Source organism: Danio rerio, chromosome 10 (genome assembly GCF_049306965.1).
Source record: "Danio rerio strain Tuebingen ecotype United States chromosome 10, GRCz12tu, whole genome shotgun sequence".
Classification (NCBI taxonomy): Eukaryota; Metazoa; Chordata; class Actinopteri; order Cypriniformes; family Danionidae; genus Danio; species Danio rerio.
The window spans coordinates 24,440,290-24,462,436 of NC_133185.1; the positions used below are offsets into that span (position 1 = coordinate 24,440,290).

The window sequence follows — 22,147 nt, forward strand, 5'->3', positions numbered from 1 at the left end:
TGTACAAAATAAACAGTGAAAGGCCGGGATTAGCTGCTTTACAATGTTTAAACAGCAGAGGGGGTCAGACCCTTTATGAAAAGTTCAATTGTCTTTTTAGAGCAAGTGATTTTCCCAGGTGAACAGTGTTAATGTAATTAGTGATTTCATTGAATGGCTGAAGGCCTATAAAAACACTTACCTCCAGAACTTTGCATGCTTGGATTTGTGGGTTGTTTTTTGATTTGGTACAATAAGCTGTCAGTGTGCTGGGTTTGTTGCTTGGTTTTTATTAAGCCATGGATCAAGGGTGGAAAAGGTGCGTGTATCCAGTTGCACTGGTTGTGTTTCGTTCTGCAAATATTGTGTTCCTGAAAATGATTAATGTAATGATGCTATGTCTTTCTGCTTGTAGGTTACCCTTTTTAGTAGTCTTCCTGCTATTTTGGATGAATGCTCCTGGTTATGCATGTAAGTAGTTGATTGTAGGGTTTCCTTTCTATCATAAGTGCACTTTATGCTTGTATCAACTTCTAGTTTGTGGATCTAAGACATTTTACGCTCAAAGTGGTAGCTCACCTTTAACCAAAATTCTTTATTAAAAAGTCACTTTTCAAATTGGTCTGTTAATACAAAATGGATGGGTGACCTTTTTAAATTGCATAACGTTTTTCCTAATGAATTCAGTGGTTTTTATATCTCTAACAGCTTGTTTTGGTGTTTAGCAAAATCTAAATTTGGTTTACAACCACCCTGAGTCTACTTGTTTTTGGGCTAAATAATTAAACGAGCTTTGTGTAGCTCTTTTTACAGAAGCTATTGAGCTGCATGATCCAATTTAATGTAAAGGATTTGAGATGTGCATGTGTATATACATGGACACAGTAAGAATTTAATCCAATATAAATATTTGTCTATAAATGTGTACAAAGATTATTTTCTAATTCCTTAGCTTTATTTTTTTTATTCTTCCCCCCTCTAGATTTAACTTATCCAAATGCTGGCCAATGGTGGGGTCAGCCTACTGACAACGCATTCTTGCCTCTTGTGGTCCAGTCTTCTGTGCCAGAATCCCCTGTGACTGGGGTTTTGCTTGAAGAAGTGGTCTCTAGTTTCCCAAAAAACAGTCCTAAGTTTAATCTACTTCAGGTTGTTAAAGGTGGTGTTTCCAGCAGTTCTGACTCTACACCCCAAGCTCTATCTCCAAATACCCCCTCTTCAGCTTCTCTGCCTGTGGATCAATCTGGTATGAGTGGTTTAGTGTCACTTCAGGGTTCGTCTGGATCATCCACTTCAAGTGGTTCTGGACAACTTGTTTTTGCACAAGGGGAAGGTGGCAGCTTTGCATTGAAGACTGGAGTTACTGGCCAGTCTACTAATGATCAGAGCTCCCCTAGTCCGTCTAGTTTAGCTTCACAAGGTACCACCTATGGTGTAATTACCCAGGCTCAAGGTGCAAGTCAGTCTGCTCCAGGATCTTCATCCCCATATACAACCATATCATTGCCCAAATATGTTACTAGTCAGTTGATAACTGGACCAAGTTCAAAGCAATTTACCTCCGTCTATGGCACCCAGACAGGATCCTCTGCCCCTTTCACTTTGAAAGAAAGTACCACATATGGTGGACAAATCCAGACTCAAGATGCCACAAGTCAATTAGTTTTGGGATCTTCAAACCCTTACGCATCTGTATCATCACCCCAAGTTGTTACTAGTCAGTTGACGCCTGTGCCAGGTTTGAAGCAGGTTACATCTGTCTATGGCACTCAGACTGGTTCTTTTGCTCCCTTCACTCTGCAAAAACTATTCCAGGGTAAAGGTTCAACAAGCCCGGTTTTTTCAGTACCTTCAACCCCATACGCCTCTGTATCATTGCCCCAAGGTGTTACTAGTCAGTCGACCACAGTGCCAAGTTCAAAGCAGATAACCTCTGTCTACACCACCCAGACAGGATCCTCTGCCCCTTTCACTTTGCAAGAACTACTCCAGGGTCAAGATTCAACAAGCCAGGTTGTTTATGGATCTTCAACCCCATATGTATCTTTATCATTACCCCAAAGTGTTACTAGTCAGTCAACGACAGTGCCAAGTTCAAAGCAGATAACCTCTGTCTACACCACCCAGGCAGGATCCTCTGTCCCTTTCACTTTGCAAGAACTACTCCAGGGTCAAGATTCAACAAGCCAGGTTGTTTATGAATCTTCAACCCCATATGTATATTTATCATCGCCCCAAGTTGTTACTAGTCAGTTGACACCTGTGCCAGGTTCAAAGCAGGTTACACCCGTGTATACAACCCAGACAGGATCCTCTGTCCCTTTCACTTTGCAAGGATTACTCCAGGGTCAAGATTCAACAAGTCAGGTTGTTTATGGTTCTTCATTCCCATACGTATTTGTATCGACGCCCCAAGTTGTTACTAGCCAGTTGACACCTGTGCCAAGTTCAAAGCAGGTTACCACTGTCTATGGCACTCAGACTGATTCTTCGGCTCCCTTCACTCTGCAAAAACTACTTCAGGGTAAAGGTTCAACAAGCCAGGTTGTTTCAGAACCTTCAACCCCGTATGTATCTGTATCATTGCCACAAGTTGTAACTAGTCAGACGTATAAAGTGCCAAGTTCGAAGCAGGTAACCTCTGTCTACACCACCCAGACAGGATCCTCTGCCCCTTTCAGTTTGCAAGAACTACTCCAGGGTCAAGATTCAACAAGGCAGGTTGTTTATGAATCTTCAACCCCATATGTATATTTATCATCGCCCCAAGTTGTTACTAGTCAGTCAGCTGTGCCAAGTTTAAAGAAGATTACTGCTGTCTATGATTCTCAGACGGGTTCTTCTGCTCCTTTTACTTTGCAAGGAAGCACCACCTATGGTGAATTAATCCAGCCTCAAAATGCCAAAGATGCGTCTTCTACGGGATCTTCATCCGCTGTCCTCCAGACCTCAACCGGTGACTCTTCTAATCCTTCGAGCAGCTTTTCTACCCTAAAACGTTATTACTCTGTTAAGGATTAGGAAACCGTTAAACTGCCATCTGATGCAATGTTCTTTAATTTCCAATAAAATTTTCAAGTTTCCCAAGCGTGAACGAATTTATTTTTGGTGGGTTCAGGATGTTTCTGTTGCTAGTATGTAGCAAACTGACCATTTCAAATGTGTGGGTATGGTTTAGCAAGTGACGCTTATCTTGGACTTAAGTGATTAATTGTAAACTTATATAGTTTGAATATGAGATCGTTGTCATTCTACAGAATTATTTATTTGTAGTATGAATGGTGTCGCTGTGTGGATGATTTTTGTTGGGCTTGGGCCCAATCCCAATTCTACCCCTTCGCATTTCCCCTTACCACTACCCCCCTTTTGCGCATTTTACGTCAAGGGGTAGGGGGGTCCTTATTCTCTTTAGATTGAAGACGCAGGGTTAAGGGGATGGGGTGAATACCCCTTCGAAAGATTTTTCAGAATCACACTCTAAAAAGAGGGGTAAAAAATCTTTCCCCCCCCCCCATTACAAATTTTTACAACAAACGAGCTGATGTTATATTCATAACTGCGTTCATGTTGTACCGTCATACTTTAAAAATTAACGCCAAAAAAAAGCTAAATTTTGCAATCTAAAACCCATTATCATAACTCCTGGATAGCAGTCCCACAACATTCTGACACTCTATGACACATCAATACCCTGTCAGTAGTGTCTAGTGGCTGGCAATGGGCATTTTACAGTGTCTACAATCATGGTTATGTTGTTTTTGGTGTGTTTACATAGATGAATATGGCCACTCTGTTAAATGCATAGTATTGCAATCTTATTGTCACATTATATCGTTTTGATAATATAATGTATGCCTTCAGTGATTTCCTGAAGATAAATACCTATAAAAAAGCACAACTGGAATAACTACAGCAGTCACAATCGTCTGATCTCAAATGAAGCAAGAGATTGCGATGACATGCAGGTGCTGTGGTGCTGTCCCAATTCTTAGGGGTAAATTTTTAAGCCCTTCCCCTTCACCCTCTGTTGTAAGGGGTAGAGGTACAAAATAGATTTGTGTCAGTGTGGTAAAGGCCAGACAAAGTTTAGACTTTAGTGCAAGTAATATGGCTACTAGTGTGAATTATAAAACAACCTGTTTATTTCAGAAGTGCTAATATTATGGATTAATGTTTTGTATGGATTTTTACTTATCTCAAACTTTTCACTGTATATTTAAAAGAGAAAATGTTCTATAAATTGTGAAATGTAGCCAGATGTTCATTAAAATGCATAGAAACTGCAGTGGCCATATCAAATCAAGAGGAAATCCAAACACTAATCAATTTATTTTTGTCATTCTTTTGTCACATTATTTTATGGTTTGTATAAAAAAAGTGTGATGTATTTTCGTGGCAATAAATGTGGAAATATATTTATTATTTATTTTGGTGCCAAGAATGTACATACTTCCTCCGGGTGCTCAGTTTTTCCCCACAGTCCAAAGATATGCGGTATAGGTGAATTGAATAAGCTAAATTGTCCATAGTGTACTTCTCCATCAATACACTGTTGTTCTGATTAAGTACAGTATATTGCAAAGCACTGCATTGGGTATATAAAAATGTAAATTGGATTCTCGATAATTGCTTCTTTTGCTTAAACATTCATGCACATTAAAACTTGATCCTATATACTTTCTGCTTCATACACTGGTAAATGTCAATTTGCAATAAACTAAATTGTGATATATTGGTTCTTGCTGTTCCATTGCTGCATGATTAGCAAAGGAGGAAATAATTTGCTTTGCACATTGGCGAAGGCTTTAAGTCTAAACATTTGTTTTTTCCCAGCAAATTATTTAAAATCAAATGAAATAAGAAGACTGCTCTCATCAATATGAATCACAATTTCTTAAATTAAGCGATTTAATAAATTGACACACCAAAATCTAAGATAAAGTAATGGAAGATCACAGTCTGAACGGCGTTGCTTTCGTACTCTTTCTTAAACTGTGTCTGAGGAAATGATAAATAGACTTTTCTTCTTTTGCCATGTACTGTTAGATCATTTTACACTTGTCTACAAATGTGTAATTTATGGTTGTTTATTAGGATGTATTTGGTGCCAATGATGCAATATCAAGTGATATGTATTGAATGAAAACTAAAATATGTTACATATGGTTTGTTGTGGGCAAATGAATGATGCTCAGAATACTAGTAAACAAATATACAATACAATGCACAATTCAGCAAAATTGATACATCAGGCAATAAAAAAACTATATAAAAATGATTCATTTACTTATTTACTCTTTAATTGTACAAAATAAACAGTGAAAGGCCGGGATTAGCTGCTTTACAATGTTTAAACAGCAGAGGGGGTCAGACCCTTTATGAAAAGTTCAATTGTCTTTTTAGAGCAAGTGATATTCCCAGGTGAACAGTGTTAATGTAATTAGTGATTTCATTGAATGGCTGAAGGCCTATAAAAACACTTACCTCCAACATTTTGCATGCTTGGTTTTGTGGGTTGTTTTTTGATTTGGTACAATAAGCAGTCAGTGTGCTGGGTTTGTTGCTTGGTTTTATTAAGCCATGGATCAAGGGTGGAAAAGGTGCGTTTATCCAGTTGCACTGGTTGTGTTTCGTTCTGCAAATATTGTGTTCCTGAAAATGATTAATGTAATGATGCTATGTCTTTCTGCTTGTAGGTTACCCTTTTTAGTAGTCTTCCTGCTATTTTGGATGAATGCTCCTGGTTATGCATGTAAGTAGTTGATTGTAGGGTTTCCTTTCTATCATAAGTGTACTTTATGCTTGTATCAACTTCTAGTTTGTGGATCTGAGACGTTTGATGGCACTTAACGTGGTAGCTCACCTAAACCGAAATTCATGAAGAAAAAAAAAAACTTTTTTTCAAATTAATCTGTTAAGTAAAATTTTTCGCAAAATGAATGATGGGTGACCTTTTTAACCATTGATTTCCATAATGTTTTTCCTATGTAATTCTGCCGTTTTAAATTTCTAACACTCGCAAAGCTAGTTTTGGTGTTAAGCAAAAATTTAAGTTCATTTACAACCACCTTGAGTGAAGGCTTATTTTTGGGTTCACTATCTAAACAATCAAGCTTTAGTGTAGCTCTGTTTTTACAGAAGCTATTGAGCTGCCATATACAATTTATTTAATGGAAGTGACTTGAAATGTGCATGTGTATACATGGACACTGTAAAAGTATTCTAATATAAATGTTTATTTAGAAAATTATTTTTTGTACACCCTAAAACTTCTTTTTTTTTTTTTTTTTTTTTTTTTCTTTCCCCCCTCTAGATTTAACTTATCCAAATGCTGGCCAATGGTGGGGTCAGCCATCTGACAACGCTTTCTTGCCTCTTGTGGTCCAGTCTTCTGTGCCAGAATCCCCTGTGACTGGGGTTGTGCTTGAAGAAGTGGTCTCTAGTTTGCCAAAAAACAGACCCAAGTTTAATCTACTTCAGGCTGTTAAAGGTGGTGTTTCCAGCAGTTCTGACTCTACACCCCAAGCTCTATCTCCAAATACCCCCTCTTCAGCTTCTCTGCCTGTGGATCAATCTGGTATGAGTGGTTTAGTGTCACTTCAGGGTTCGTCTGGATCATCCACTTCAAGTGGTTCTGGACAACTTGTTTTTGCACAAGGGGAAGGTGGCAGCTTTGCATTGAAGACTGGAGTTACTGGCCAGTCTACTAATGATCAGAGCTCCCCTAGTCCGTCTAGTTCAGCTTCACAAGGTACCACCTATGGTGTAATTACCCAGGCTCAAGGTGCAAGTCAGTCTGCTCCAGGATCTTCATCCCCATATACAACCATATCATTGCCCAAATATGTTACTAGTCAGTTGATAACTGGACCAAGTTCAAAGCAATTTACCTCCGTCTATGGCACCCAGACAGGATCCTCTGCCCCTTTCACTTTGAAAGAAAGTACCACATATGGTGGACAAATCCAGACTCAAGATGCCACAAGTCAATTAGTCAAGATGCCACAAGTCAACTTCAACCCCATACATATCTGTATCATCACCTCAAGTTGTGACTGGTCAACTGACACCTGTGCCAGGTTCAAAGCCGGTCACCTCTGTCTATACAACCCAGACAGGATCCTCCGCCCCTTTCATTTTGCAAGAACTACTCCAGGGTCCAGATTCAACAAAGCAGGTTGTTTATGAATCTTCAACCCCATACGTATCTGTATCATTGCCCCAAGTTGTTACTAGTCAATTGACACCAGTGCCAGGTTCAAAGCAGGTTACATCCATGTATACAACCCAGACAGGATCCTCTGCCCCTTTCACTTTGCAAGAACTACTCCAGGGTCCAGATTCAACAAAGCAGGTTGTTTATGAATCTTCAACCCCATACGTATCTGTATCATTGCCCCAAGTTGTTACTAGTCCGTTGACACCTGTACCAAGTTCAAAGCAGGTTACCTCTGTCTATGGCACTCGGACTGGTTCTTCTGCTCCCTTCACTCTGCAAAGGTTACTCCAGGGTAAAGGTTCAACAAGCCAGGTTGTTTCAGTACCTTCAACCCCATATATAGCTGTATCATTGCCCCAAGGTGTTACTAGTCTGTCAACACCTGTGTCAAGTTCAAAGCAGGTTACCTCTGTCTATACCACCCAGACTGGACCCTCTGCCCCTTTCACTTTGCAAGAACTACTCCAGGGTCAAGATGCCACAAGCCAGTTTGTTTCAGGATCTTCAAGCCCATATGTAGCTGTATCCCTGCCCCAAGTTGTTACTAGTCAGTCAGCTGTGCCCTGTTCAAAGCAGGTTACATCTGTCTATGGCACTCAGACTGGTTCTTCTGCTCCCTTCACTCTCCAAAGACTACTCCAGGGTAAAGGTTCAACAAGCCCACTTGTATCCGTACCTTCAACCCCATACATATCTGTATCATTGCCCCAAGGTGTTACTAGTCAGTCGATGACATTGCCTAGTTCTAAGCAGATAACATCCGTCTATACCACCCAGACAGGATCCTCTGCCCCTTTCACTTTTAAAGAAAGTGGCACATATGGGGGACAAATCCAGACTCAAGATGCCACTAGTAAATTAGTTTTAGCATCTTCAACCCCTTACGTATCTGTATCATCACCCCAAGTTGTGACTAGTCATTTGACACCTGTGCCAGGTTCAAAGCCGGTCACCTCTGTCTATACAACCCAGACAGGATCCTCTGTCCCTTTCCCTTTGCAAGGAGTACTCCAGGGTCAAGATTCAACAAGCCAGGTTGTTTATGGATCTTCAACCCCATACGTATCCGTAACATTGCCCCAAGATGTTACTAGTCAGTTGACACCTGTGCCAAGTTCAAAGCAGGTTACTTCTGTCTATACCACCCAAACAGGTTCTTCTGCCCCATTCACTTTGCAAGGAGTACTCCAAGGTCAAGATGCCACAAGCCAGTTTGTTTCGGGATCTTTGAGCCCATATGTAGCTTTTTCCTTGCCCCAAGTTGTTACTAGCCAGTCAGCTGTGCCCAGTTCAAAGCAGATTACCTCTGTCTATGGCACTCGGACAGGTTCTTCTGCTCCTTACACTTTGCAAGGAAGCACATATGGTGGACCAATCCAGCCACAAAATGCCAAAGATGTGTCTTCTACAGGATCTTCATCCTCTGTCCTCCTGACCTCAACTGGTGACATTTCTAATCCTTCCAGCAGCTTTTCTGCCCTAAAACGTTACTACTCTGTCAAGGATTAGGAACTGTTTAACTGCTATGTGACTCCATGTTTCTAAGCTGTTTTCCAATAAAAGTTTGAAGTCAAGTTTCCTAGGCATAAATTATTTATTTTTGGTGGGTGTGGGATGTTTAAGTAGTTGCCACTATGTAGCAAACTGACTATTCAAAGAAATCCATTGAAATGTATACAATTTAACAAGTGACAATTTAGCAACATTTTGAACCTAAAAGTTTAATAGGAACCCAGTGTGGTTTGAGTAGGACACTGTTGTCTTTCTACAGAAACCCATTCACTTTTTTTTTTTTTTTTTTTTTTTCTCCTCACCTGTCCTTTTGTTTTCCAGTGATTTTTGCACTTGATGAAAGATTTTAATGTAAAAATAGTGCTGCTGTGAGGTCACACCTGCTTGGTTTAATTGCTTAAATGATTTAGTTGAAAATATCCATTAGAAAAAAGTAATCAACGTAATCAGTAACTTTTTTTATTTTGATTTTTTATTTTTTTTTTATAAAGTAATTAAAGTGCACTACTTATTGCATTTAAATAGGGTAATTTGTAATCTATTAAATTTCCAAAGTAACCTCCCCAACACTGCTTGTAAGTCTCCTCTTCAGCCTGCTCTATCTCCATTACCAAAAATAAAAAAGAAAAGAAAAACCTGGCACAGACAAGGCCTATCCAACTATACCATCCACAACCAACCTTATGTTGGAAGGACATCCATCCATGCACATGCCCATCTTTTTTTTTTTTTTTTTTTTTTTTTCTTTCATGATCATCAATTTCCAGTCATTGCTGAGGTGTGATTCCCTTTTTTCCCCATGTGGTTCATTCCAATTCGCAATATACTATTGAAAAATATCAAGTCATTAATTAATCGCAATTCCTTTTTTGGGAAATTTCATGTACCATTGTCTCTAGTCTGGTTCTGTTGTAACAGTAATACATAATATTTCACAGCTATGAATAAATAGTCTACAAAATGACAATCTATGAACAGAACATATACATGTTACAATAATTAGTAAAACTGTATAGAGAACGAATAACATTAAAAAGCTACAAATGTTGAACAGGCTAGCAGAATTAATTACTAATAAATAATAAATAATGCAAAATCCTGACAATCTATACAAAAATAGACGTATATTAGCATGCAGTATGTTAAAGCTGACAGCATAAACATACATTATAACAGATCAATTTATCTAATGAAATAACATTTAATAAATCTGTTATTCCTACTATTCAATGCCATTTCAGGGTAGTCACACTTTCCAGGTGTTACATTTTCCAGGACTTTATATTTACTATAATACTTATTAAACTATAAGAAAAATATACCGATCCAGCTCAGGATACTACAATTTAGCATTTTTTTTTTTTTTTTAGAGAATTCTCACTTGTAACTCAGGCCAAACGTCCCCCTGATACTGAACATTCTTGCATCTTCTAAAAGGTGTTTAAAATAAATTGTTACTGTAATATATCTGTCATAAAAATATGACAGCCTTTAGCTGTCATGAATAAGACATGTAATGCATAAGTAATCCTCAATTTAGATGAGCTCACAAAACAGCAAGAATAAAACATTTATTAACATACACAGTAACTTCCCTACACTGTTAAACCTTACTGTAGATATTGCAGTAACTAAATGTAAAATAGCCAGTGTTTTGCTCTAATAAAAGAAAACCATATTTTACTGTAAAAGAAGCTTTCTAATCTGTAATTTGTAGTACAAAGAATAAATTAAAACAATTTACTTTATGTACCAATTACAGGAAGTAACTGTGACAACAAATGGGAAATTACTGTTTTACCATTACTGTCCCATCTACACTGATGCTTTTATTGTGCTATATATAGAAGTGCATTTACCCTAATGCAGAAAATAATGATTTAGACAGCAGCTATGCTTCTATCCAAAAATGTAAATAAACTTTATGTGCAAAACTGGATTATCGAATAAAAGACGTGCAAAAAAAGCCGCGTTTCCATCCAATGAGTCAAAGCGAACAAAATCGCCACTTCCTGATTAACTGGCAACAGTAAAACCAGAATTTGCTGCAGTAGGAGAAGCTGCATCAATCGTTTCTTCATCTAATAAATGACTTGCGCCTCCTGACACGCGCAAAATGAAGGCAATCCTGACACGCAGTGAACGCGCAGTGGCGTTTGAAGGTGTCAGACGCAGAGCACAGACGCTCTTGATTCTTGAGGTCATTGATAATATAATAACACTAATACTGTCTTATTCCAAACACAAAATTGTGATAAAAGTTTTCAGAATATGTTGATTTGTTTACTTCTGAGTGCTCCATTCTCTATTTAGCAGTTCGGATGGTGTTTTTAAGCCATAAGTAAGAATCTACAATGAGTAAGTAAAATGTGTTCAAATGTTTTTGAGGGTTTCTAAAGTAGGTCTGTGTATGTTGTTGTCCTGAATTGTGTTTTTAAAGGCTACATTGTTAGGTAGCCTCTCCTCAAATATCTTCTTACATTATTTTAGTATATTTATTCATTGGATATTGCCTATTTCCATAATGTACAGATGCTAACACTGTAATGTGTCTTTTTGGCAAATAAGCAGACTTTATACACATAAAAACCATTAAATTCCAATCTCATCAGTTAAATAGCTAACGTGCAGTCGTGCACAGGGATTATCACAGAGATTCACAAACCTCTACTGTCAGGTCCCAGATTGTGAATTTGTTGCTTAGTATTTTTCAGAGCTGTGTTTCCAACTGTGCATTCATAAGGACATTGGAAACGTTTGTTTTATTAAACTTTTTAAAATAAATAATAATAAAGATTGGATCCTTTGGATTTTCAGTGTTGCCGACTTTTTGTTTGTTTTAATAATTATTTTAACTTTTTTTTTTTTTTTGAGAATTGATTTTTTTTTTTTTTTTTGACAAACATGTTTCTAACCCTATCTGGATTATGTGTGTGTGCTTTTTTATATGCTAACTTTATTATTATTATTATTATTTGAAAAAAAAAAAAAAACGTAATTAAGTGATTTTTTTTTTCTTTTGGTTCTTTTTATGTTTTTAACCTTATATTAATTTAACGTTTTACAGTATATCAGGAGTCAATTAATGCCACATTAGAGCTTATTTAAAGGTAAGTATTATACTGTTTATCAGGCATGTCCAAGCTCAGTCCTGGAGGGCCGGTGTCCTGCAAAGTTTAGTTCCAACCCCAATCAGACACACCTGGGCTAGCTAATCAAGCTCTTAAGCTGCGGTCACACTAGAGTTTGTGTGTGCAAAATTCTGTCGTACAGCGATGCAAAAAGAGGTGGGATGAAACAAGATGATTAGACATTAAAAAAAGCAAGCTATTGCTCCATGTTTTAAATTTCTGTCCAGAGAGGTCATGTTGTGATCTTTGATTGGTCTTACACAGTCAAGGGATGCGATTTCGCAGGTCAGAGTTCACCAAGCTTGAACTTTGCACTGCAGCAACTTGCAAAATTTGACGCATGACCCTGCGTTTCCAGTCTGACGCATTCGCGTGCGTATGAATGGAAGTCAATGGGGGAGACAAGTCCAGTGTGACTGCAGCTTTACTAGGCTTTTAAAAACAACATTGCAGGTGTGTTGGGGCAAGTTGGAGCTAAATTCTGCAGGACACCTCCCCTCCAGGACTGAGTTTGGACACCCCTGCTGTACATGAACGATATACATTTAAAGGCGAAATTTAAAAAAACAATTAATCACTCACTTAAACAGCACTTCTACACATTTTTTGCAGAGGCTCAATAAAGTTGACTAAAAAACATCAAATGAAGTAAGTAAAAGTGGTATTTGTAGAATAAAGGTTTTTTTTTTTTTTTTTAATAAATGCATAAATCAGGTTATTTGCTTCATTTTTTATTTCTACAGGTTTGGAACAACATGAAGATCAGTGCTGAAGGATTTTTAATTTTTTGCACTGGATGGAGTTTGTTTATTAATCAATTTATATTCAATTCCAATCACCTTTATTTGTATAGCGCTTTTACAATGAAGACTGTATCAAAGCAGCTTCACATAAAAGACCATAAATTGAAACAGTGTAGTTCAGTTTTTAGTGTTCAGTTTAGCTCAGTTCTTTGTGGTTTAATAAACACTACTGGGAGTCCAAACACTGAAGAGCAAATCCATCGATGCGCAGCTCTACAGATTTTCAACCATGCAAGTCAGTGGCGACAGTGGAGTGGAAAAAAAAACTTCAGCAATTGGCGAAAGTGAAGAAAAACCTAGAGAGAAACCAGGCCCAGTTGTGCACGACCTTTTCTCAACTGGCCAAACGTCTTGTGCAGAGCAGCAGTCAAGGCGCCGGAGTCTGGAAGCTGGAACTTAGCGAAGACTCATCTGTCCCTGAAGCTTCATTCAAGAGTTTACGAGCCATAAATGAAGAGGCTTGACCTCCTTTACTTGACTTTGCTATTCTAGGTACTACCAGAAGCCCTAAGTTTTGAAATCTTAAAGAGCAAGTTGAATTGTAACAAGACAGAAGGTTGGTTAGAGAAACAGGAGCTAGATTATTTAAAGCTTTATAGGTAAGAAGCAATATTTTATATTCAATACAAAACTTAACAGGCAGCCAGTGTAAGGAGGATAAAATTGAGGTGATATGATCATATTTTCTAGACTTGGTAAGAAATCTGGCAGCTGCATTTTGTACTAGCTGAAGTTTGTTAATAGAGGATGCTGAGCACCCAGCAAACAGAGCATTACAGTAATCCAGCCTTGAAGTCATAACAGCATGGACTAGTTTTTCTGCATCTGATATGGACAGCATACTTCGTAACTTAGCTATATTTCTCAGATGAATGAAGGTTTTTTTTTTCAAAAGTTAAATTGCTATAGTATGCTATAGTATGGCACCCAGATCTTTTATAGTAGAGCTATCGCTAACTTTGTATCCCACTAATTGTAGGTCAGGTTGTGAGATCTGCTGTGTACAGGATTTAGGCCCACTGAGTAATAATTCTGTTTTGTCTGAGTTTAAGAAAAGAATATTGTTGATCATCCAGTCTTTAACATCTTTAATACACTTGTTTTTTTTGTTTTATTTTGGATATGTGATTGTGATAAATGTTGGCAGTTGCTTAAATGTTGTTTAACTCAGTTCCTGGAGGGCTGCAGCCAGCAGAGTTTAGTTAACACCCTGCTTCAACATTAAGCTGCGGTCATACTGGGTTTTTCCACCCATATACTTCCATTCATACGCACGCGAATGTGTCAGACCGGAAACGCGGGGTCATGCGTCAAGTTTCGCAGGGTGCTGCAGTGCAAAGCTCAAGCTTGGTGAACTTGATGCAAAATCGCATCACTTGACGGCTCGAAACCAACCGAGGATCAAAACATGACTTCTCTGAACAGATATTTAAAACATGGAGCAATTGCTCGCTTTTTTAAATGTCTAACAAGCTTGTTTTATCCCGCCCCTTTTCGCAACGCCACACAACATAATATCATTCATTTATTCATTTACATGTCAGCTTAGTCCCTTTATTAATCCGGGGCCGCTACAGCAAAACGAATCGCCAACTTTTCCAGCAAGATTTTACGCAGCGGCCCTTTTTTAAATGTCAGATGATATTTAAATGTTTGACACCTGTGCTATACACTACATGTGTTGTTTATAAATTTAACCTTTTTGTTTCATTGTAAATAGACAAGTATTGATATCTGCTGATTTATGTTTTTGTATATTTTCTGTTGTATATTTTTTTGCTGCCAAATCAATAAAATGCATTTGTCTAAAGAATTTATATTCTTTCTATTTTAATAACACTTAAGAATACTGATTAATTTTAGTAACACTACAATAACTATATGGCATACCGTTAATGTGTATGCAGTATAATGTTGTGTGTTGTAACACTACAGAACAGTAATTCACTGTAAGCAGTTTCTAGTTAGTCTAAGCTACTGCTCTATTACAGTAATTAACTGGCAACACTGCATGGCAACACTCTTGCCAGTTACTCACTGTAACTAAACCATTACAGTGAGTAGCTAGCAACAGTGTTGCCATTATTCCACGGTAAAAAAAAGTAAGGTCTAACCTTTATGGTAAGGTCTAACAGTGTATAATATTTGAATATATTTTTATTAAATATAATTAATTAAATAATATTTATTATAATTATTTGATTTAACTTGATTTGATTTTAATACAACAATGTGCACCTTTTGTAAAGCTGCTTTGAAACAATAATTGTTGTAAATAATTATATGCTACTTGAATTTAATTATTTAGCAATGAAATATTAATCATTAACAAAGTACAAAAATACAATCATAAAGCACATTATATATTTCCTCATTAATATCTGCCTATATGATAAAATATGTAATTGCTTATTAATGTATATTAATGTAAAGTTACTGCTTTAAAATGTGTGTCCATTACCCACACTGTTAACTCTTGCTGTAAAATATTTGGTGAATAACTCTAAGTTCCCAGAGTTTTGCTTTAATAAAAGAAAACTCTATTTTACTGTAAACGAGTAGGTAACTTAAAACGTGTCGCATGAGCTCCTATTTCCGATCTGACGCAATCACGTGTGTATGAATGGTATAGTCTATAGGGTGAAAAGTCCAGTGTGACTGCGGCTGTAGTAATGATATTTATATGTTTGACAACTCAGTTATTTAAAATACACTGCATGTGTTTTTTATTCATTTAAACTTTTTGCTTCATTGTAAATAGAAAATTTATCCGTATCTGCTGATTTAATTTTGCTATATATTTTCTGTTGTATATTTGTTTGCTATTAAAATAAAATAGACTACTCATCAATTTGAATCACAATTTCATATAATAAATAATTTAATAGATTAACGTACCACAGTATACGTAAAATTAAAGCATGATGCAAATTACATTGTTTTAAAACCCTCCCATAAATTGTGTCTAAAGAAATGAGCAATATAGTTTTTCTTCTTTTGCCATGTACTGTTAGAATATTATACACTTTTCTAAAAATGTAATTTATGATTGTTTGTTGGAATGTATTTGGTGCCAAGAATGCATTAAGCAATATCAAGTAATGTTAATGAATGAAAATATATTAAATAAACGAATGACGCTCATAATACTAGTAAATAGAAATACAATGTCTAAGTGATACATTAGGCAAAAAATAAAAAATAAACTGTAGATATTAAAATTATTTATTTATTTATTTATTAACGTCTCCGTGGCGACCCATAAATGGACTAAGTCGAGGGAAAATGAATGAACGACTTAACTCATTAATTGTACATAAACAGTGAAAGGCTGGGATTAGTTGCTTTGCAATATTTAAACAGCAGAGGGGGTCAGAGCCTTCACAAAACATTCATTAACAGCCAGTGAATCTCCCAGGTGAACAGTGTTATTGTAATTAGTGCTTTAACTGAATGGCTGAAGGCCTATAAAAAACACTTACCGCCAACATTTTTCATAATTTTGTTTGTGGGTTCTGTATGGAGGTTTGGAACAATAAGCAGTCAGTGTTTGGATTTGTTGTTTGATTTTATAAGGCCATGGATCAAGGGTGGATAAGGTGAGTTTTACTAGTCACGCTGTTAGTATTTTGTTCTGCAAATGTTGTTCAATTTTTTTTATGTAATGTGTCTTTCAACTTGTAGGTTCCCCTTGTTGGTAATCGTCCTGCTTTTTTGGATGAATGCTGATGGATATTCATGTAAGTAGTTTTCCTTCCCATTGAAAGTGCACTAGATTTTTCAAGCTCCTTTTTTTACTATAGTGCTTTTACAATGTAGATTGTGTAAAAGCAGCTTCACGTGGAAAACTAGTAAATTGAGACTGTCAGTCCAGTTTTTAGAGCTCTGTTTAGTGTGGGTTTTTTTTTTTTTCCCTTCTCTCCACTGCTGAAAGTCAAAATACTGAAGAGCAAAGTGTTTTTATATTTAACTTTTTTTGCTTGTGGATTTGCAAGACATTTCAAAGCACTTGTAATAGTTAACTTAAGTGTGTGTATTTAGCTATCTGCTGAGTCAAAGTTGTGCAATGAGGCAGCAATTAACTGTTTTGCTGCTATGGAAGTCCATGTCAACAAACTTCCCTTTTTTTTTTTTTTATTTCCTGTAAAACAATGAGAATATTGATCTGCTTGGTCTTAGTTTAATGTAAAGAGCGTCATGTGCAAGCATATACATGTATTAAGTCCATCGCTTGCTCTAATATAAATTTTTATTGTACAAAGCACAATTCATCTCTTCAGCTTGTGTGTGTTTTGTTCTCTAGATTCAACTTCTCCAAATGCTGACCAATGGTTGGGTCAGCCATCTGAGAAAACTTTCTTGCCTCTGGTCGTCCAGTCTTCTGTGGCAGAAGCCCCTGTTACTGGGGTTTTGCTCGAAGAAGTGGTCTCTAGTTTGCCCAAAAACAGACCCAAGTTTAATCTACTTCAGGTTGTTAAAGATGGTGTTTCCAGCAGTTCTGACTCTACACCCCAAACTCTAAATACCCCCTCCTCAGCTTCTCTGCCTATGGATCAATCTGGTAAAAGTGGTTCAGTGTCATTTAAGGGCTCATCTGGATCCACCACTGCATATGCTACAAGTGGTTCTGGACAAATTGTTTTTGCGCAAAGGGAAAGTGGCAGCTTTTCTTCCAACGCTGGGGTTTCTGGCCAGTCCACTAATGACCAGAGCTCCCCTAGTCTGTCTAGTTCAGCTTCTCAAGGTACCACATATGGATTAACTTCCCTGGTTCAAGGTACAAATCAGTTTGCTCCAGGATCTTCATCCTCTTATGCAACCATATCATTGCCCAAATATGTTAGCCAGTTGAAAACTGGACCAAGTTCAAAGCCATTTATGACTGTCTATGGCACCCAGACTTTGCAAGGAAGTACCACATATGGTGGAAAAATTCAGACTACAGATACCACAAGTCAGTTCGTTAAAGGATCTACATCTCCAGATGTAGTAATATCCTTGTCCCAAGATGTTTCTAGTCAGTCAGCTGTGCCCAGTTCAAAGCAGATTACCTCGGTCTATAGCACTCAGACTGGATCCTCTGCTCCTTTTACTCTGCAAGAACTATTCCAGGGTCAAGATTCAACAAGCAAGTTTGTTTCAGGATCTTTAACCCCATCTGTAGCTGTATCATTGGCCCAAGGTGTTTCTAGCCAGTCAGCTTTACCAAGTTCAAAGCGTATAACCTCTGTCTATAGCACCCAGACAGGATCCTCTGCCCCTTTCACTTTGCAGAGATTAGTCCAAGCTCCAGATATGAGCACTGTGATTTCAGGATCTTTAACCCCATCCGAAGCTATATTATCGGCCCAAGGTGTTCCTAGCTATTCAACTGTGCCAAGTTCAAAGAAGACCATTACATCCGACTTCAGCACTCAAACCGGATCCTCTGCTCCTTTCACTTTCCAAGAAAGCACCACTTATGGTGGACTGATCCAGGCTCAAGATCCAAGTCAGTCTGTTTTGGGATCATCAACCCCTTATGTTGCTGTGTCCATACCCCAAGTCGTTACTAGTCAATCAGCTATGCCAAGTTCAAAGCAGACAACCTCTGTCTATAGCACTCAGACAGGATCTTCTGCTCCTTTCACTCTGCAAGAACTACTCCAGGGTCAAGATTCAATAAGCAAGGTTGATTCCGTATCTTCAACCCCTTTTGTCTCTGTATCATTGCCCCAAGTTTTTACAAGTCAGTCAGCTACTGTGCCAAGTCCCAAGAAGCCAATTACCTCTGTCTATAGCACCCACAGACTAGTCCAGGCTCCAGGTGTACCCCACAAGGTTGTTTCAGGATCCTTAACCCCATCTGTAGCTGTATCGTTGACACAAGGTGTTCCTAGCCAGTCCACTGTACCAAGTTCAAAGAAAACCATTACCTCAGTCTATAGCTCTCAAAAAGGATCCTCTGCCCCTTTTACTTTGCAGAGACTAGTCCAAGCTCCAGATACAACAAGCACCGTGATTTCAGAATCTTTAACCCCATCTAAAGCCATATTATTGACCCAAGGTGTTCCTAGCCAGTCAGCTGTTCCAAGTTCAAAGACTATTACCTCAGTCTATAGCACTCAAACAGGATCCTCTGCCCCTTTCACTTTGCAGAGGTTAGTCCAAGCTCCAGATACAAGCACTGTGATTTCAGGATCCCTAACCCCATCTGAAACCATATTATTGGCCCAAGGTGTTCCTAGGCAGTCGGCTGTGCCAAGTTTAAAGAAGACCATTACCTCAGTCCACAGCACTCAAACAGGATCCTCTGCTCCTTTCACTTTCCAAGAAATCACCGCTAATGGTGGACTGATCCAGGCTCAAGATACAAGTCAGTCTGTTTTGGGATTATCAACCCCTTATGTAGCTGTGTCCATACCCCAAGTCATTACTAGTCAATCAGCTGTTCCAAGTTCAAAGCAGACAGCCTCTGTCTATAGCACTCAGACAGGATCTTCTGCTCCTTTCACTCTGCAAGAACTACTTCAGGGTCAAGATTCAACAAGCAAGGTTGATTCAGTATCTTCAACCCCTTTTGTCTCTGTATCATTGCCCCAAGTTTTTACAAGTCAGTCAGCTACTGTGCCAAGTTCCAAGAAGCCAATTACCTCCGTCTTAGGCACCCACAGACTAGTCCAGGCTCCAGATGTACTTCACAAGGTTGTTTCGGGATCCTTAACCCCATCTGTAGCTGTATCATTGGCCCAAGTTGTTCCTAGTCAGTCAGCTGTGCCAAGTTCAAAGAAGACCATTACCTCAGTCTACAGCACTCAAACAGGATCCTCTGCTCCTTTCGCTCTGCAAGAACTTTTCCAGGGTCAAGATTCAACAAGCAAGGTTGTTTCAGGATCCTTAACCCCCTCTGTAGATGTATCATTGGCCCAAGTTGTTCCTAGCCAGTCAGCTGTGCCAAGTTCAAAGAAGACCATTACCTCAGTCTATAGCACTCAAACAGGATCCTCTGCCCCTTTCACTTTGCAGAGGTTAGTCCAAGCTCCAGATACAACAAGCACTGTGATTTCAGGATCCTTAACCCCATCTGAAACCATATTATTGGCCCAAGGTGTTCCTAGCCAGTCAGCTGTTCCAAGTTCAAAGAAGACTATTACCTCAGTCCACAGCACTCAAACAGGATCCTCTGCTCCTTTCACTCTGCAAGAACTTTTCCAGGGTCAAGATTCAACAAGCAAGGTTTTTTCAGGATCATTAACCCCCTCTGTAGACGTATCATTGGCCCAAGTTGTTCCTAGCCAGTCAGCTGTGCCAAGTTCAAAGAAGACCATTACCTCAGTCTATAGCACTCAAACAGGATCCTCTGCCCCTTTCACTTTGCAGAGGTTAGTCCAAGCTCCAGATACAACAAGCACTGTGATTTCAGGATCCTTAACCCCATCTGAAACCATATTATTGGCCCAAGGTGTTCCTAGCCAGTCAGCTGTTCCAAGTTCAAAGAAGACTATTACCTCAGTCCATAGCACCCAAACAGGATCCTCTGCTCCTATCACTTTCCAAGAAAGCACCACTTATGGTGGAACGATCCAGGCTCAAGGTACAAGCCAGTCTGTTTCGGGATCATCAACCCCCTTTGTAGCTGTGTCCATGCCCCAAGGTGTTACTAGTCAATCAGCTGTGCCAAGTTCAAAGCAAATTACCTCTGTCTATAGCACCCAGATAGGATCGTCTGCCCCTTTCACTTTGCAGAGACTAGTCAAGGCTCAAGATACAAGCAAGGTTATTTCAGAATTTTCAGCCCCATCTGTTGCTGTAGCACTAGCCCAAGCTGTTCCTAGCCAGTCAGCTGTACCAAGTTCAAAGCAGATTACCTCTGTCTTTAAGACTCAACAAGGATCCTCTGCTCCGTTCACTTTCCAAGGAGGCACCACATATGGCGTACCGATTCAGGCTCAAGATACAACAAGCCAGTTTGTTTCACGATCTTCAACCCCTGTTGTAGCTGTGTCATTGCCCCAAGATGTTGTTAGTCCATCAATAACTGTGCCAAGTTCAAAGAAGCCCATTACCTCCGTTTATGGCACTCTGACTGGGTCTTCTGCTCTCTTCACTTTGCAAGGTCTACTCCAGGGCAAGGAATCAACAAGCCAGGTTGTTTCAGTATCTTCCCCCTATGTGGCTGTATCACTGCCACAAGGTATTACTAGTCAGTCAACAATTGTGCCAAGTTCAAAAAAGACCAATACCTCCGTCTATGGCACTCAGACAGAGTCCTCTACTCCTTTTGTACTACAAGGAACACTCAAGAGTCAAGATTCAACAAGCCAGGTTGTTTCTGTATCGTCAACCCCATATGTATCTGTGTCCTTGCCCCAAGATGTTACTAGTCAGTCAGCTGTGCCAAGTTCAAAGCAGATAACCTCCGTCTATAGCACCCAGACAGGATCCTCTGCCCCTTTCACTTTGCAGAGACTAGTCCAGGCTCAAGATGCAACAAGCGAGATTGGTTCAGGATCTTCAACTCCATCTGTAGTTGTGTCACTGGACCAAGGTGTACCAAGTTCAAAGCAGATTACCTCTGTCTATGACACTCAGACAGGATCATCGGCTCCTTTCACCTTGCAAGGAGGCACCGCATATAGTGGACTAACTCAGGCTCTAGATTCAGCAAGCCAGGTTGTTTTAGGATCTTCATCCCCATATGTAGCTGTATCATTGCCCCAAGTTGTTACTATTCAGTCGACTACTGTGCCAAGTTCAAAGAAGCCATTTGCCTCTGTCTATGGCACTCAGACTGGGTCTTCTGCTCCCCTCGCTTTACAAGGACTACTCCAGGGTCAAGAATCAAGCCAGGTATTTTCAGTATCTTCCCCTTATGTGGCTGTTTCACTGCCTCAAGGTATTACTAGTCAGTCAACAACTGTGCCAAGTTCAAAGCAGATCACCACTGTCTATGGAACTCAGACCAGTTCTTCTGCTCCCCTCACTTTGCAAAGACTATTCCAGGGTCAAGGTTCAACAAGAGTTTCAGGATCTTCTTCCCCATATGTAGCTGTATCATTGCCCCAAGGTGTTACTAGTCAGTCGATGACTGTGCCAATTTCAAAGCAGATCACTTCTTCTGTCTATAGCACCCAAACTGGATCCTCTCCCACTCTGAATGTGCAAGGACTACTCCATCCTCAGGATTCTACTGATCAGTTTACTTTAAGACATGACTCTGTCAAGGGCTAGGAGACTGTTAAACTGTCATGTTTCAATTTTTGTTTGCAACTGGTTTTTAAATAAAAATTTGAAGTCTGGGATGTTTAAGTTGTCTATGGTGCATTGTATTTTAATTATTGGACAAACCTAAAGGTTTAATAGTAAACTGAAGTGTGGTTGAGTAGAAGACGTTTGGCCTGTTTCAGCAAGGAGGTTTGACTAACTCGGAGTTTAAAACTTGAACTCTGAGTTGATTTGCAGAGAGGTTTAGGAACCAAGTTTTTGGTTTCAGAACAGCTCATCTGAGTTTGGTCAATCAACTT

The 22,147-nt window shown here is 38.9% G+C and overlaps 3 protein-coding genes across 4 annotated transcripts; all 3 read left to right on the forward strand.

Moving 5' to 3' along the window:
* Positions 1 to 195: 195 nt before the first annotated feature.
* On the forward strand, positions 196 to 3,067 carry wu:fi09b08. Of its 2 annotated transcripts, XM_073913520.1 has the most exons (4): positions 196 to 298; positions 395 to 450; positions 962 to 2,696; positions 2,843 to 3,067. In XM_073913520.1, the coding sequence occupies exons 1-4, from the start codon at positions 279 to 281 to the stop codon at positions 2,859 to 2,861; spliced, it is 1,830 nt and encodes a 609-aa protein (XP_073769621.1). In that variant the 5' UTR covers positions 196 to 278; the 3' UTR covers positions 2,862 to 3,067.
* A 2,410-nt stretch (positions 3,068 to 5,477) lies between these two features.
* On the forward strand, positions 5,478 to 8,772 carry LOC100332822 (uncharacterized). The gene is given in 4 exon segments (XM_021479317.3): positions 5,478 to 5,579; positions 5,676 to 5,731; positions 6,293 to 6,975; positions 6,977 to 8,772. Coding segments are annotated over 4 exon segments (2,490 nt in total). The 5' UTR covers positions 5,478 to 5,559; the 3' UTR covers positions 8,708 to 8,772.
* A 7,368-nt stretch (positions 8,773 to 16,140) lies between these two features.
* On the forward strand, positions 16,141 to 21,932 carry LOC108191474 (uncharacterized). Its single transcript, XM_017358026.4, has 3 exons — positions 16,141 to 16,243; positions 16,329 to 16,384; positions 16,948 to 21,932. Exons 1-3 carry the CDS (start codon positions 16,224 to 16,226, stop codon positions 21,852 to 21,854), a joined length of 4,983 nt encoding a protein of 1,660 aa, XP_017213515.3. The 5' UTR covers positions 16,141 to 16,223; the 3' UTR covers positions 21,855 to 21,932.
* The last annotated feature ends 215 nt before the right edge of the window (positions 21,933 to 22,147 follow it).

Bases quoted from the DNA above. Each gene is read 5' to 3' on its own strand.
- wu:fi09b08 (XM_073913520.1), top strand. From the start codon at position 279: ATGGATCAAGGGTGGAAAAG. The intron at 299-394 runs GTGCGTGTATCC...TTCTGCTTGTAG, and splicing joins ATGGATCAAGGGTGGAAAAG to GTTACCCTTTTTAGTAGTCT. The intron at 451-961 runs GTAAGTAGTTGA...TCCCCCCTCTAG, and splicing joins GAATGCTCCTGGTTATGCAT to ATTTAACTTATCCAAATGCT.
- LOC108191474 (XM_017358026.4), top strand. From the start codon at position 16,224: ATGGATCAAGGGTGGATAAG. The intron at 16,244-16,328 runs GTGAGTTTTACT...TTCAACTTGTAG, and splicing joins ATGGATCAAGGGTGGATAAG to GTTCCCCTTGTTGGTAATCG. The intron at 16,385-16,947 runs GTAAGTAGTTTT...TTTGTTCTCTAG, and splicing joins GAATGCTGATGGATATTCAT to ATTCAACTTCTCCAAATGCT.